This window comes from Diospyros lotus, chromosome 7 (genome assembly GCF_014633365.1).
Source record: "Diospyros lotus cultivar Yz01 chromosome 7, ASM1463336v1, whole genome shotgun sequence".
In the NCBI taxonomy this organism is placed as follows: domain Eukaryota; kingdom Viridiplantae; phylum Streptophyta; class Magnoliopsida; order Ericales; family Ebenaceae; genus Diospyros; species Diospyros lotus.
The window spans coordinates 17,748,890-17,766,078 of record NC_068344.1 but is presented as its reverse complement, the minus strand read 5'-3'; the positions used below and the strand labels follow the sequence as shown (position 1 = coordinate 17,766,078).

The 17,189-nt window shown below is 37.3% G+C and overlaps 1 protein-coding gene across 1 annotated transcript; it reads right to left on the bottom strand.

The window, feature by feature from the left end:
• Positions 1 to 3,087: 3,087 nt before the first annotated feature.
• On the bottom strand, positions 3,088 to 10,325 carry LOC127806660 (ankyrin repeat-containing protein ITN1-like). Its single transcript, XM_052344078.1, has 6 exons — positions 9,814 to 10,325; positions 8,105 to 8,242; positions 7,717 to 7,806; positions 4,715 to 4,768; positions 4,116 to 4,555; positions 3,088 to 3,857 (listed from the first exon to the last, which is right to left on the bottom strand). The coding sequence occupies exons 1-6, from the start codon at positions 10,013 to 10,015 to the stop codon at positions 3,243 to 3,245; spliced, it is 1,539 nt and encodes a 512-aa protein (XP_052200038.1). The 5' UTR covers positions 10,016 to 10,325; the 3' UTR covers positions 3,088 to 3,242.
• Positions 10,326 to 17,189: the final 6,864 nt, after the last annotated feature.

The window sequence follows — 17,189 nt, the reverse complement described above, 5'->3', positions numbered from 1 at the left end:
ACATAAGGAACTTTATGAAGCAAAACACACGCCCCTTTTACCCTATAAGTATGCATGCATTTCACCCATAGGGACTCCCTATCCCCTACAAGCAAACACCAAATAATCTTGGAAACCAAGGCTTGATTCCAAACATACAGAGGCTTAAAACCCAGGCCCCCCTACTCCTTTGGGCAGTAAATCTCACGCCAAGTAACCTTGGCCTTATGGGGGTTCGCCTCATTGCCACCCCAAAGGAAATTACGAATAATCTGCTCAATCTTATAGACTAGCCTTTTCAAGAGGATGAAAACAGACGCCTAATACACATAGATGGTGGATAAAACAGATTGAGCTAATTGCAGACGCCCCCCCAAAGGAGAGCAACCTACTACGCCAACCACAAATTCTATTCCAAATTTTATCAATGATGGGCTGGCAAGCCCTGTAAGACAGCTTGGTGGATAGTAGATGTAACACCCCAATTCCCAGGAGGGCATTACGTAACGTAAGATTCCTGAGATATTTTTTTTTTTTTTCCAACAAACAACAGAAACTCAACATAAACCATTCCCCGAAGATCCTGTTATACCTTCTCAGTATATCAACTATGAACCATCAATAACTATGACAGGTTCACCAACACAAATGCGGAAGCTAGATCAAAACCTTAACAAGTCATAACCGAAACCACTTTATTTATAATATAAAGCTGAGCCAACGTTTACATGATGTTTTCAAAATAAATAACATAACTGAAAATGACATAAAGTAAACTATCCACTAATCGTCGTCATTCCTCGGTAATCCCCTTTCCTTTCGCACCACTGCTTTCACCTGGAACGTTTGAATATTCTAGGGACATAGTACAAATTAGATGCTAAATCATCTAAGTGAGAGTTCAAAATCACATTTTTCATGAATGAATGCAAGACATGAAATAAACCAATACACCCAGTAAGCCCTAGCCCAAGAGAATCCCACACGCTTAACCCTACCACGGGAAAAGAGCAATCTCTCTAAAAGCTATGCCACCATACCGACTCGACAACACGACGCGATTCTAGCTTAAATGGGTTTGCCAACGCATCTCACCAGATTACGTTCCCACCTTAAGCATCCAGGAACCACCATGCAATCCCAACTCCAAAATTTCACATGGACCACCTAGTCATCCTAGTGCAACTTCCCTGGCCAAACGGTCTGGCACGGAAACCAAGGCGGCTATCCTGACATGCTCACCAGCATCAAATACCCCTATTATTCCTTCACGCCCTTGGAGAATTACTGCTACACTATCCAGACAACATCCTAGGCTGACATCCCACATGAACAACACTGTATGAACCACATAGTCGTCCTAGTGCAACTTTCCTGACCAAACGGTCTGGCACGGAAACCAAGGCGGCTATCCTAACATGCACACCAGCATCAGATACCCCTATTATTTTGTCACACCCTTGGAGAATTATGGCTACACTATCCACACAACATCCGAGGCTGACATTCCATACGTACACACAAAACTCAAGACAATGCCACATTTCACAATTCAATGTATCATATAAACAACATTTTATAAAATGCAATGCACAAGTTCAAAACGTTTAGGGACGAACCTCCCTCATAAAAACCAACCGTCACCGGTTACCATTTCAATACACAAAACCATTTTGCATGAAATCACACGCATGTTCAGATAGAGCAAGTACAATAAATCAAGTTTTGGGGGCGAACACTCACATTAAACGAAACTCAGAACACCTCAAATCTTGTGTCAAACCTCAACTTTTGTGCAACTTCTCAAGTCTTTTAAACAAACCACCTCCTTACACGTCATCACGCGCTGCCCAAGTACTTTGCGCGTGTGATGCTTCGCGTATGCTTAAAAAGCCCTCTATCCACTAAAGCCGAAGCACTCTTGTCTGGCACGAACTTCTCACAATTTTCGAATGAGAAACCTTTGGCTATGAACCCCTATTTATAGGTTTTGGAAACTTAGCCACCAAGAAACATATATTCTGCAATCATTTTAAATCTTCCAAAAATCTTTTACAATCATTCTAAATCTTCTAAATATCTTCTGCAATCATTGTAAATCTTCCAAGATATTATATATTCATTACCAAATCTTTTAAGATATTCTGCAATCATTCCAAATCTTCTAAAGATCTTCTGCAATCATTGTAAATCTTCCAAGATATTATATAATTATTATCAAATCTTCTAAGATATTTTACAATCATTCTAAATCTTCTAAGATATTCTGCAATCATTCTAAATCTTCTAAGATTTTATATAATCATTGATATCCGAATCAAATCTTATTCAAATCAAATCTTTATCCAAATCAAATCATATCAAATCAAATAAAATCTTATCCAAATCTTACCAAATCTCATCCTTAAATTCATCATGAGCCTTCATCTTATTTCTAACGTCATCATGAGACTTCATCCTTATCTCTAAAGTCATTATGAGGCTTTTCCTGAATCTCTCAAATGCCCCTAGTAAAAAGGTTTTAAGAATTACACTTTGGCCCGAACTTTTGGGTAATTACACTTAGACCCTTTTCAACATAGTCCCTAGGCTAATTTTTATTTGCATTTTAGTCCCTGAAAAATGGATTAATTACGCTAATGCCCCTAATTTTTAGATAAATTACACTTTTACCCGAACCTCATAAATTACGATTTTGCCCCTGGCTCAGAAATTAAACTTTTATCTCCAAACATCTACAATCCCTTAAAACATCCTATTTCCTCAAGTATTTGAATCTTAAAATCTCGAGTATTACATCCCTTACGATAATTCGATTTTCTCAACCTGGTAGATAGTTGTACCGAAAACTATTCTCGATATAACTTCTTTTGATGCCTAAATTCATAACTCGTATTACTCGTCATTACCATACTATTTCCCTTAAAAATCTAAGGTCTAGTGTACTCCCTCCTATTGATTCGGCAATTAGTTAACTAAATTCTCAAATTGATTTTCAGTTTCTTGAACTTACTTGACACTTTGCAACATGGGGTATTACCTCTACAAAAATCACCTCTACAAAAATCAGAGGCATTAAGAAAACTTTATAAGATTTATTGAGCACTCCATTGACAATAAGAGTACAACCCCAATATATTTTACCAAGACCAAACATTTGAAAGTACCCCAATACTTAAAAAAGGGTTCAACATACACCAAGTTTAATTATTATTCGACAACTAGTTACACACATTAATACTTTATAAAGCCTTCAACTTTGTCTATGTGATGAAACGGTTGCTTTGCTTACCAAAAATTCCTGGACCATACGTGGATTTGATCATATCAATGAGAAGGGGAAATTGCAATGATACAAACAAAGTAACAGGTAGACAGGCCAATACGACTACAGGAATGAGAATCCACGTGTCTTTAGCTGCAAAAACAAGATAAAGAGTGGAGACAAAGGCTGCCATCATGGATAATATGGAGAGGAAGAGGGTTATAAGGCCGATGATTAGTCTATTGGGCAATGCATGTAGAAAATCCTCTTCGGCATAACGAGAAGTGAGAATAGACAAGAACATTAACAAGGAGGAAGTGGAGGAGAAAAGAGCAAGGGCATCAGCGATGGCAAAGATTGCAAAGGCTGTTTCTTTGGAGAAAAGTGGAAGCCCAGTGACACCGTTGTTTCCACCTGGCACAGTGATGGCAGCTGCAAAGGCGACGGTGGCCACAAGCGCAGCTACAATTGTGCATGAATTGGCGGCATCTTTCATCCACTGCTCTCCTTCTTTCACCAAGATCTTGTGTGTCTCGGTGAAGGCCTCTTCTGGTGTTTGTCCGAGATAATTTCTATCTTCTTTGGCTTGTGGTAGAACAAATTTTTCCACCTCCTGTACAAGATCCAGTGATTTTGGGATTAGATCAAAATTAAAGACCTCACAGTCAGCATAATCATATTGTGTAATTAACACCCCTAAGTTGACAAGATTCAGTTATATATGTCATTTATTGATTAATAAGTTATATATCTCTCTTTGTGATATATTGTGAATACGATTTAGATTATTTTGTCCTTTTGCTTGATTTGCATGTTATTTGTTTGATCCAATTATAGAAAACACATTTTTGCAACTGAGGAGAAGAAGTACCTTAAACCATTGTAATTCGAGTTGCATTTGTAAGGCTGCACCAGCAGCACCAGAACGCAGGTTGAGCAGCTGTTGAGGATACAAATATCCAGCCATGTGGAGGCCATTGTTTCCCATTATATCCGACTGCGATAATTTTGTAAATGTTGATCCCACATACTGGTAGATGAGGTTGAAGACTTGCTCGCGACGGTTCAAAACTGCCAGATGGAAGACAGATTTGCCATCTAATCTTAGACGAGTTGAACCTGGAATCTTGTGCAGAATTTCTTCGACGACTTCTCGAATACCCACGCACGCTGCCGTGGATAGTGGCACCTTAAGCATGTCTTTAGCTTTCAAGTGATCCAGCTTCCCCACTTCCGTGCAAAGAAACTTGACAAGCTCAACAGCGTACTGATTTTCTTGTTTCTTCTCTCGAACATGCTTGATTTGTGGTACTTACAATGATCAAATTTGATGCATTAATATTATGAGTCTAGAAAGAAATTATATAGTTCGAACCCAAATCCAAATATGTGAATTTAGAATTTAAATTTCTAAATTCCAAAATCCAAACAAAATCTTAAAGATTTTCTTATCTTCATGCGGATTATTACCAAATATTTCAGCAACTTTCCATACCATTGCCTGCAATCTCATTCTCAGCTTTACTGTACAGGAAAAATAAACATATTAAAGTCAGGGAACTGTCATCAAAATCTACCCAACGGACTACGACATGCACATATATACAAAAACATTTTCAAAAAATATAATTTATTATAATAGATTTATATTTTCCAAAAAATTTTTTCATTACCAAATATACATACAAATAATGATTTTAATATATATATAAAATAAACTGGTGGCGGTTGGTCAGCGTTGCTAGCCAGCCACCCAGCTACCACCTGCCATCGAGGGTTCTACAACTGAACCCTCATCGAACCGTCATTGACAGGAGTGAAGGAGAGGGACTCCAACGTCCATGGAATTGCAACTAGCTCTGCCACCCCATTCTATCAAACCCTATAGCACAGAGGTTCTATGCAGCGAAACCCCTGCGATTATTAGTGATGACACAAATATCGATAGCTAATTGAATTTATATTATTTAATAGAAACTCTGGCCATATATGTTGCTGAAATGGATTAGAATTGCTTGCATAGACATAAAACAAGAGAAAAAAAACTACTCCAGAACTCGGCCAAGATAAAGCCACTCTAATGTTTAATTCAATAAGAGATTCAATTAAATGAAAGCTATGAAAACTGTACTGAATTTCGTACATTTAGCTTACTCCTTTGGGACAAGAAGCATGTTTGGGTGATCAGAGGCATGGAGTAGAAGAGGGTCAGACGGATCGAGAACAGTTACTGGGATGGTGGAGGAAGGAGTTGACAAATTAAGAATTGGTGGTGGATGAAGAGGATGTTGCAGGAATGGTGGTAGACATTTGAGAGGGTGTCGTCATGACTAAAAATTATGAAAAGAATGAGAAAATGAGAAAATTACTGCTCTGATACCATGAAAAGATGTAAGAATGAAGGAATTTCTGTTCTGATTTCCACTTAAGAAATTCACTGTCTGAACGTCATTATATACAAATAATTAGCTTAATTCTAGCAACTAATCATATGGCATACAAGGCAAATAATAAACTTCCTTAATTAGGAAGATACCTACCTAAATAAGTCTTCATCAGTTGTCTTGATCAAGATTACAATCCCATAATTTGCGTTAACAGTTATGTCTCTTTTTGTTTCTGTTGCCAATTTTAGGGGTGTGCTAATGTTTGTTTGATACAGTTGGTGCGGTTTTTTTTCTCTTTGTAGAACCTTCTCTATCAATTAATATTCAGTTTTTGGTTTTTTGTTTTGTCAATCAGTTAGTTAGTTTAGTTTTCAATTTTTGGTTCAGTTTATATAGTTTACTATCATTTTTTTTGGTTATCGGTTAGTTTAGTTATTTGGGTTAATTAGTCGGTTCGGTTCAATTTTTTCTCCCTGTTTGATTAATTTAGTTAGTGGATTTCAATCGATTCGATAACTGAACCAACTGCTTGCACACCCCTACACCGAATGTGACGCTGAAAAAAAATCAAATGCTTAAAAGAATTAATAATTTATTATCAGTTGCGATTGTGTAACTATCCTTTAATTTGAAGTAACACGATTGTCTTATATATTGGTGTGTGGGATTTGCTCGTGATGCATATTCATCCAATTGCAAGGTGATAATGTTCACTGTGTAGTCTCATTTGATAGATATATGGAAGCAGGTGCTTACCAAATAAGATCTATTACCTTTCATGTGAGGTGAATGTCTTAAGTGATCTTATGTTGGTATGTGATAAGAGAAGTTTTTGGCCAATGCACGGATTATTGGAAAGGTAGTACTAAGTTAGTGAGTTGGATTAGTCCATAGCTCTCACTTGATCGAGACATTAGTAATGGAATTATTGAATTGCATAATAATTGTCAATTAAATAGGTTCACTTTGAATTAAATTTATTGTTTTTTAGATTATCTTGATATATTAATTGTTAGACGTCACTCGAGATTGTTAAGGTATTTTGAAAAGATGGAGAGATTCTCAAAATAGATTGACGAGTTCAATTGACACCAAAAGAGTTTAATGTTTCTTTATTGCTATTTCGTGGTGAACCTAAAAAGTCACACACCTAAAAGCAAAGCGACCGAAATAACAATTGTGGGGCTTATATTGTATTTTCGATGCCATTAAGAATTAATGGAGAGTACCTAATTGTGATCAAGAGTTAATGCCAAATTTGTATGCACTAAGTAAGAACCTTCAGTAACAAATACCAAATTGTCAACTTATTTCATAAATTATCAATAATTTTTCAGATGTTAAAATTTGTCAATGGTTCTTTTTGGCAGATTGTGCGTGAAAGGTTCAAGAGTTAGTGGAATGTCTACTAACTCCTATGTCACTTGTCAATTGCTCAGGCTACATGGTTTTGTAGTGGATTATACCATAATCCACCACTTATCTGTCCACTCTAGCATATAAATTAAGAGATTAAAGAAGACAAAAGAAAGAGGTTGGAAATATTCTTGAATTACAGATTGCTCTTCCTTCATCTTGGTTTCTTCTTCTCTTGCTTATTTTTTTTTTTTTTTTTCTCAAATTGCTTAAGAGATGAGTTTTGGTTTTTGAAACTAATTAGGAGAACTACAAGCCTAGACGTAGCTTTGCAGCTAACACAAAAGGGGACTTCAAGGGGTTTTAGAAGTTAGATTGGTGTGGACCAACTAACTTGAGGAGGATAAGGTCATCTTGTAAAGTTTCACTTAAATCAAATTTGGATTATTCAAGAGGTAACTTTAATAATGAATTGTTCAATTCCTTTAAATGATTATTGCATTTTGCTATCCAAACTTCATTATGTATATTTTTGGATGCGTACATTAGATGAGAGTTTTTAAATCCCTACACACCAATATGAGATTTTGAATAATTTCATTACTCGAATTACAGAAAACAAGTACAGTTCAGACTAAAAAGTAATTTAATTCATAAATAAATTATATAAAAATATATTATTCTCCCATGAAACGAAAATTAAAATTCTTAAGTGACAACTTGACGAACCGGGAGTAGAGTACTGGGCAGGACTTTCTATGTCTCCTCCACATTGTTGCTTCTCTAACTTCTCTGAGTTCTCCAACTTGGTAGGAACATCTAAATGTAAAAATGGCAGAAGAACATAATAAGCAAAAAAGAAAAAAAAAAATGTATAACCATGAGAATACAAATAAACCCCACCCTGACGTATTACAGATTATGATTTGAATTAAGGTGGAAATGAAAAATTGCTTCCTAGCATGCATGAAGTACCAACTTTACCACCTTGTCCATAATATTCCTAGCATCATTGTTGATCATCATGTGTTAGCATTTATGTTGTTGTTATTGTATTTATTTATTTGTTTTAATTACTAAGTACGAAAAGAGTGATGGAAGGAATTACGAGACTAACAGGAGTAGATGAAGCACTGGCAGAAGTTGAGGGCTAGTCCGCTTGGGAAAGCAGATAACTTGAGCGCCATTCTGTTGAGAAGACGCGAATCGATGGCAGCTAACTCCGAATGTCTCCGAATCAACATTAAAGCAATGTCTGTAACAACAATTCCAATTTCCAACCATCACTTAGACTTAATTATCAAAATTTGCATTAATTAATTACCACTTGTAATTTAAATAATATAAATTACACTTTACACTTTGCACTTGTAATTTAAATTACACTTTGCACTTGAGGTCCTTCTATTTTTAAAATTCTAAAAAGGTAAAATGACTATTTTATTATGTCTTTCCAAACTCTTCTCTCTCTCTCTCCATTGTTGAGCAACACCAATGACTAAACCAAGGTCTCAAGTTTACCTATATTGGTGAATCTTATTTAAGTTCAACCATTGCCTAATCTAACAAGGTACAGTCAATCATTGCTTTAAAGTCCATTTCATAAGGCACCCTTGAAATTTGGAGAAAAGAGACCAATCATCCCTATATTTTCAAAAATAATATACAACTTCTTACACTTAACAAATAAAGTAAAATGACCATTTAGCTCCTATATTTTAAGATATTTTCTCTCATTTTCTTTCTCATCTCTCTTTTTTTGTTTTTTTCTTTCCTCTCTCACGTATCTATTTCTTTCTTTTATCACCAATGGTCTTCAAATGATTATCCATTGGTAATAAAGATGAAATTTGGTATCATGTCATCATTCATAGAGGATGGAACTTCTTCACCCCATCAACAATGTTTCATGCGATGGGAAAGAAATTTGGAATCCCTACGACCACCAACCAACAACAGATGCAGTTTCTTTCTTATCACGTCTCTCTCTTTTACCTATATCTATTTATCCATCTCTCTTTCTCTTTCTATATATATATATGTGTGTGTGTGTGTGTGTGTGTGTGTGTGTGTGTGTGTGTGTGTGTAAGGGTTCTAACTTAGAGGGAATCGAACATTGGTTTGTCCATAAAAGAACAAAGATATCGAGATTTGAGTTTCAAGGAACTTAGAGAACTTAGATCTAGGTGTCTATTTTTCATTTATGTTTATTTAGTTTCATTTTTTATTGTTAGTTAATCATTGATAAATATTGTAATGCAATCATTGGTGGGTGGCCAGCAATGGTCAAGTATCATCGATTTTTTCTTTTTTTAGTTTTTTTCTCAAATCGTAAGAGAGATGAGAGAGAAACAAAGCAAATAGACCATTTTACTCTTTTATAATAGTTAATGAGGTCATTGCCATTATTAAAATGTAAGAAGGACTTGCAATTAGGATAAACCTAGGGATGATAACTTTTATTTTCTCCGAAAGCTTTTGTCCACAAATAACTGATACTTGGTCCAAAAGGTGAAATCGCTCATCCTGAGCGTTTTTCACACCCGGCCCAACAGAACGTGGGAGGAGGTTAATCATGGTGACCCAGCCGGACGCAGTGGTTAGACCCGGACTCACCACGCACAAGGAGCTCCCCTCACTTTGAAGAGAGATATCCCACACTACCGCTTGCGAGACTCGATCCTTGGTCTTGGTCTTGGTCCAAGATTCACCACGGAAGGCACTCTGTGCCCCCCTTCTTGACCAACTGGGCTGCCCATGTGGGCCACAAATAACTGATACTTGTGTGTAGGAGTGAATGGAGAGGAACAAAGAAAAAAGACATACCATAAAGTCCACCGATAATTAGTGAGTCGATGAGCTTGACGCCTAATTCATTGATGAAGGGCGTAGGATCAGTGTCTTCTTTGGTGACACTCAATAAGTAAGATACCATCTCTCTATTGGCCGTAAGAGCAGCTATACGTAGAGGTACAACGCCGGAACCACCACAGATGTAAGGCAAGCGAGGGTTCTTGTTCACCAACATCTTGGCTGCCTCTATATTCCCAGCAGCCACTGCCTTGTGTAAGACTCGTCTGTCCCGTGTTGAAACTGCTCCAGATCCTCTTCCGACATCCTCTCCAAGAGCCCCTTCACAACTTTGTTCCTGTGCGGGGACTTCACCGCTACCAGTAGTGGCGTTTGTAAGGACGTATTGATTCGGGCCTTGATTGCATCGGGTTCTTCTTCTAGGAATTTCTTCACACGCTCCCAGTCGCCCTCTTGCACCGCTTGGTACAATGGGAAGTAATGGCTCAGATTGATCCCTGCTTCTCTAGAGCTTGTTTCTCCCATCATCACCTCTACGTACAAAATATATTCAAATAAATAATTATTAATTTATAAAAATTCTATTTGTTCAAATAAAAATTTCATTTATATTAGAAGAATCATGTTTTTTGTGGTAGACTGCGACGGGCAGGCGAGGATAGCTCTACTTTTTGTCTCTCACGAAACAAATTAGGGGTAGAGGTGTCAAAAGGGCCGGGCGGCCCGCGGGCCGCCCGGCCCAGCCCATGACGGGCCGGGCTTTGGCCCGGCCCGTTACTGTTCATACGGGCCGGGCCGGGCCCGGCCCCCATTGGGGGGCCGGGCTGGGCCAAAGGAATTGGGCCCACGGCCCGGCCCGGCCCGGCCCGTTTAAGGGCCCGGCCCGGCCCGTTTAAGGGCCCGGCCCGGCCCGGCCCGTGGCCCGTTGGGCCCTTATGGGCCGGGCCCATGAGGCCCTTATGGGCCAGTAAGGCCCTTACTCATTTTTTTTTTAATTTTGTTATTATTTAGTAATTATTGATATTGGATATTAAAAAATTTAATTTCGCAATATATATAAATAATAACCATCAATTAATTTATTTAAAATTTTTAAGTTAAATTTTTTATATATTTAAATTATAAATAAACATTCTCCTTTTTATATGTACATTATTTTTCATATCAATTCACAAAAAAAATTATAAGGAATATAAATTAATGAAATAATATTTAAAACTTAAGAATTAAGATAGAAAATATTTTAAAAGAAACAAATTAATTTTTATATATGTATATATTATGTGTATTATTTTTAAAAAAATTATTTAAAAAAAAAAGAAAAAAAAGGGCCGGGCCCGGCCCGTTAGGCCCGTGGGCTAAGGGCCCGGCCCGGCCCTCTAGCCCACGGGCTGGCCCGGCCCGGCCCGGCCCAGCCCCTTTGTAGGGGGGCCGTGGGCCGGGCCGGGCCCTATCAATGATAAAAGGGCTCGGGCCCGGCCCGGCCCTTTTAGTAAAAGGGCCGGCCCGGCCCGTTTAAAAAGCCCGTGGGCCGACTCGGGCCAGACCGGGCCGGGCCGGGCCGGCCCTTTTGACACCTATAATTTAGGGGTAGGAGTGGATCGTAATTCCATCCTTTTAATTTGCCTCATGCCCATGCCCATGCAGTCCATCATTACATTATTGGCCCCGAAATCACCATCTTTAATACACCTTACCATAATCCATAAAATCGGCGAAATGATTAAAAAATGTATCCTCCAAAAGCCGCCAGATAGCGAAAGCGGGTTTAAGGTGCGCCACATTAGTGCGGAGCATATCGTCATGGATCGTGCTCCGTAACCATTTCTGTACCAGTTCGTCGGATCTTTTCCAGGAAATGTTGTCATGATCAAACGCCGGCAGTAGTTCGTTCTGGACAGCTTGATGTGAACGAAGTCCTCCACGTTGACATCGACGGGATACGGGTACACTTCAGAGGAGAAACAGCTTGAGCTTGCCATTGATGAATTAATGTTCCCAAAACTAATCTCTCAAACCTTCAACACACACACGCATATATATACCGATCCGAATGAGCAATCAGTATCGTCAAAGTAGCTTTGCAAAAGTAGTCAGTGAAGGCCTCTTTTCCAAGATCGATGGGACAATATCTTCCCACATATAGCTTGGTGGGCTAATTTGGTCCATCAGAAAGCGAAAGCTTCCTTCGCCAGCAATGGGGATATGATCTCTACAACTACAAGCTGTATTATGTATGCATAGAGATTCTTCCACAACTACCACATGAATCACGTACCCTTTGTATTATTATGTATTCTTAGTCTTAGAGCAAGCACTTTAATCACCACCCACAACTAGACATGGCCAAAATTGAACCGGACCGGCGGTTCGAACCGGAACCGGACCGGCCGGAACCGGACCCGGAACCGGCCGAACCGGAACCGGACCCGGAACCGGCCGAACCGGAACCGGAACCGGACCGAACCGGCGAAATTCGGTTCGGTTCCGGTTCAAGGTTCCGGAGAATCGGAACCGCCGGTTCCGGTTCCGCGGAACCGGCCCCCCTCCCCCCCCCCAACCCCCCCCGTGCGCGTGCGGCCGCGCACGGTGCACCCCCCCTCCCCCCCCCCCCGTGCGCGTGCGGCCGCGCACGGTGCACCCCTCCCCTCCCCCAACGGTCCAATTTGGATTGGACCGTTGGACCCCCCCCCAAACTTTTTTTTTTTTTTTTTAAATTTTATAATTCCTATCTATATATACCCCTCCCTCCCCCACTCATTTTTCACACTTTCTCTCTCTCTCTCTCTCTCTCTCTCTCTCTCTCAAGTCTCAAGCTATTATTCTCTCAATTTTGTCTCTCATTTAATATTTTAATTTCAATTTCTTCAATCTTCTCATTTTGTTATTTATCAATTTATTCAATTATATTGTTAATTATTTATTACTTGTTACTATATTATTTTATCATTATTATATTTTTTTATTATCATACTTTTTTCAAAAAAATGGCAAGTGAAGGTAGAAATGTTGAAAATGTTGAGTTTGAAGCTCAAAATTTTCAAACACAAGAAAGTGAAACTCAACAAAAGGGAGGTGGAAAAATTTCTACTTCTGATATTTTTAATATTCATTTCAAGAAAACACCAAAAGGAGATGGTAAATTTGATGTATCTTGTAATTATTGTAATCAAGTATACAAATTCAAGCAAGGAGGTGGATATGGTACTTTCGCCCGACATTTGCAAACAAAGCACCCGCTCAAGGTTGGATTGAGCCGCGATCAAACACAAATATCCGGGTTTGCTACCTCTTCAAACTCTCCTCAATTATTTCATTATAATGAAGCTAATTGTAGGTCTGGTTTAGCTGAAATGGTAGCAATTGATCATTTATCTTTTAGTTTTGGTGAAAAATTAGGTTTTACTCGATTTTGTCAAAACTTTGTTAATCCTAGTTTTAAATCAATTCCTAGAAATACTTTGAAAAGGAATTTGTTAAAATTGTTTAAAAACTCAAAAATTGAATTGATAACATATTTTCAAAACAATAATATTAATGTTTCTATTTGTAGTGATATTTGGAGTGACCATTGGCAAACTCATTCATATATGGGTATTACTTGTCATTGGGTTGATGAAAATTATGTTTTACAAAAAAGAATTCTTGCGTATCGATGTTTTGATGAAAGTCATAATGCTGAAAATATTTGTAGATTAATTCAACAAATTTTACAAGAATATAGATTAGTTAATAGAATTTTTTCAATTTCTTTTGATAATGCATCGGCTAATACTGCTTCTATTAATGAATTGAAAAGAATTTGCCAACCAAATTTTGGTGGAAGATTTTTTCATGTTAGATGTGCATGTCATGTTTTAAATTTATGTGTTCAAGATGGTATTAAGTCACTTAATTCTTATTTAGATCCAATTAGAAATGTTATTTCTTATATTTGGGTACACCCTCGAACTGTAAAAGCATGGGCACATTTTTGCACCTCCAATGGTCAAACCCCAAAACGTTTTTCAAAAGATGTCCCTACTCGTTGGAACTCAACTTTTAAATTACTTAATCAATCTTTTGAATATAAAGATTTATTGTGTTCTTTTGCAGCAAATTATATTCCACAATATCCTATTTTTCCAACTATGTGGAATGTTTGTAGTTCAATTTTGAATATTTTACGAATTTTTAATGATGCTACTCATACACTTAGTAGTGTTTATAAACCAACTTCACATCAATTTTTAATAGAAGCAATGAATGTGGCCGGTGTATTAATGGAAGGAATTAATGTTGAAGAAATTTGTCATGCTGTTTTAGAAATGAGAGAAAAATGGTTACGTTATTATCAATTTATTCCTGAAATTTTTCTTGTTACTATGGTATTTGATCCTAGGTGTAAATTTGATGGTTTAATTGAGTGTTTGTCTAACTATTATTCGTTGTTAGGATTAGAAAATAATGAAGAAATTGATGTGAATATTATAATTTCTAAGGTTAGAACTTTATGCAATCAATTATATGAAGCATATGTTATTGCTCATAGTAGTGAAGAATCATTTCCATCCATGGCTCCGCATTCCTCTTCCTCCCAACCAATGAAATGGGGTCATAAATTTTTAGATCAAAGGAGGAAAAAACCTAGATCGAGCTCACATTCGGAGCTCGAAACTTATCTAACCACAGTTTTTGAGTTTGGTGATGATACAGGTTTAAATTTTGAAATTTTGGAGTGGTGGAAAAGGCACAATGAGACATTTCCAACTCTTGCAATTATTGCAAGTCAACTTCTTGCAGTTCCAGCTTCAACTGTAGCCGTTGAACAAACATTCAGTAGTGGAGGCAACATTTTGGACGAAAGAAGATCAAGATTGGCTCCAGAATCATTGGAAGCTCAAGTTTGCCTCGATGATTGGGAAAGAGCTAACATGCGACGTCAAGAAGAACTTATCCATTCATCATCATCTGACGAATGGGTTAATGATGGTTCAACAACGGCGACTTCCGACTCCAATGAAGATGCGTAGGATCCAAGTCCATATTTTATTTTTTTTCACATTTGTAAAAATTAATTACTTGTATTACATTTTTGTTGTAATTATTTTTTAATGAAATTAAGTCTAATTCTATTTTTTATTTTTTATTTTTCACATTTGTAAAAATTAATTACTTATATTACATACTTGTTTAGTTGTTTTAATTATTTTTAATGAAATTATTACTTATATTTCTTCAATTTTTAGTAGTGTTTTTTTATTAAAAATATGGTTGAGAATATTTATATTTACAATTACATTTAACAATTAAAAATCGAAACCAAACCGAACCGAACAACGGAACAAGGACCAAAATTGAATACAACAATATTTAAAAAAAATTAAAAAAATTCGGTTTGAACCGGAACCGGAACCGTTGACCGAACCAGCTCAAACCGTTGACCGAACCGGTCCAAACCGTTGACCGAACCGGCACGAACCGGAACCGAACCGTCCCAAACCGCCCTTGGGCGGTTCGGTTCAGGTTCAAAGATTTCTTGAACCGGAACCGGCGGTTCATGAACCGGAACCGGCGGTTCATGAACCGTGGCCATGTCTACCCACAACAGTCAGCAGCAACCATTTTTGTGTTGATCAAGCCCTATAATACAAGGTTTATTTGTTCCATAATTATTTGATCAAAAAGTTCGTTTCAATAAATTTACTCTCTGCACGATTGAAGACTTGTTATAAAATTGGGACATAGACATTTTTGACATATCAAAAATGACAAAAACCTCTCCATTGCTAACTTCTCGTACAAACAGACCATTTTACACTCATTTTTAAACTATCCTCACTCATTCTTTTTTATTTCCCCCTCCTCTTCCCATGAAAATCAATCAATTCTCTTTGTCGACGGCAACCGCTCTTGCCCAGTGATGTCTACCTTTATCTTCTCTAGCTACCTTAGTGCGTTTTGATTTTCAATATGCAAGGATGAGCTCTTTGATTTGTTGGCCGACGACAACAAGAGAATAAAGAAGGGGGAGAGAGGGAGGGAAAGTTCGCGACAGTTAGAATTTATCCACGATTATAGTAAGAAATGCTTCTCTTTCTTTGGATTCCTTTTTCAAAGCCAAAGGGCCCAGATTTAGGCTTATTCGATTTTAATGGACGCTTCGATTAACCTAGATGGGGTTCCCTTTTCGGTAATGGTGGTTGGCTAGTAGTGTTATCATTTCGTTTTCACTTTTTTATATTTTTATCTCTATATAATTATATAAGAAAAAGAAAGATGTGTGGGGGAGAGAGAAAGGGTATTTTTGGTATTAGCAAAAAATTGACTCTCGTTCATTTACAGTAAGGGGGAAAGTCAGGTATGATCTATAATCTTAGGAGACAGATGTTTGCCATTTTTATATGTTAAAGGGTGTCTCTGTGATTTTGTCAAACCTTAGGTGTCAGGTGCATTGACTTGATTTTGTACTTGTATATCTTAAATATGAAACATTAATAAAATGTTGGTGATATTGGACTTATATTTTTGTGCATGTTAAACTGAGTGCTTTGTAATTTAAGTTTTGATCTTAAACAATTCTTGAAAATAATTTTTAAAATTATCTTTTAAATAAATAAAATCTTGTGGATCCTAAAATATTATTAAAGTTTTAAAAGACAAATGAAGTAACTTGAAAATACAAGAAAAACTAATTAAACATTGAATCTAATAAAACATTGTTGACCTATTCTTTTTAAGAGGAACGCTAACATCTAGTGTATCATACAAGGTTTTAACGTTTTTAAATTTTTTCGAAAACATACAATAAATATAGCGAAAATAAAAAGAAATCACCGTGCAGGGCTCGGTATCGGCAACCATATGTAATATAAATCAAAACCATCCATAAGGGGTAAGAACTATACTTCAATGGAAGTACTGGTTTTGAAGTAGTCTGAAGTTCCACCTGAGGCAACAACTCTTGCTCGTTAACAGCTCCCGAACGACTCCAACAAGTAGTCACCTGATGCTTCGACTTAGCAAATCAAATGACTGATCCATTCACCGAAAGAACAATGGACCTAGTCAGTGCATGCTCTAAGTGTGGATGAAACCTATAAGAGAACTTATGTGCTAGCCAACCCTCTTATAGGTGATTGAAGCAAAAATAGGTTCAAATCAAATGCTTCCAAATTCACATAGTCTCACTGTTGAATTGGAATTGCTACAATACGGGGAAAAAAAAAGAATGAGCAAAGGAATAGAGGGTTTCTAAGGCACTAAAGATTAAGAAGAGCTCAAGGGCCAATATAAGGAATAGCAATAGTTGCTAAAAATGAAGCAGCAAAAGCTCTCAATGTTCTTCCTTGCCAAGCCTTATATATGAACACCCAAAACCCTAAATGCCCAAATTTAGACAAAATGACTAG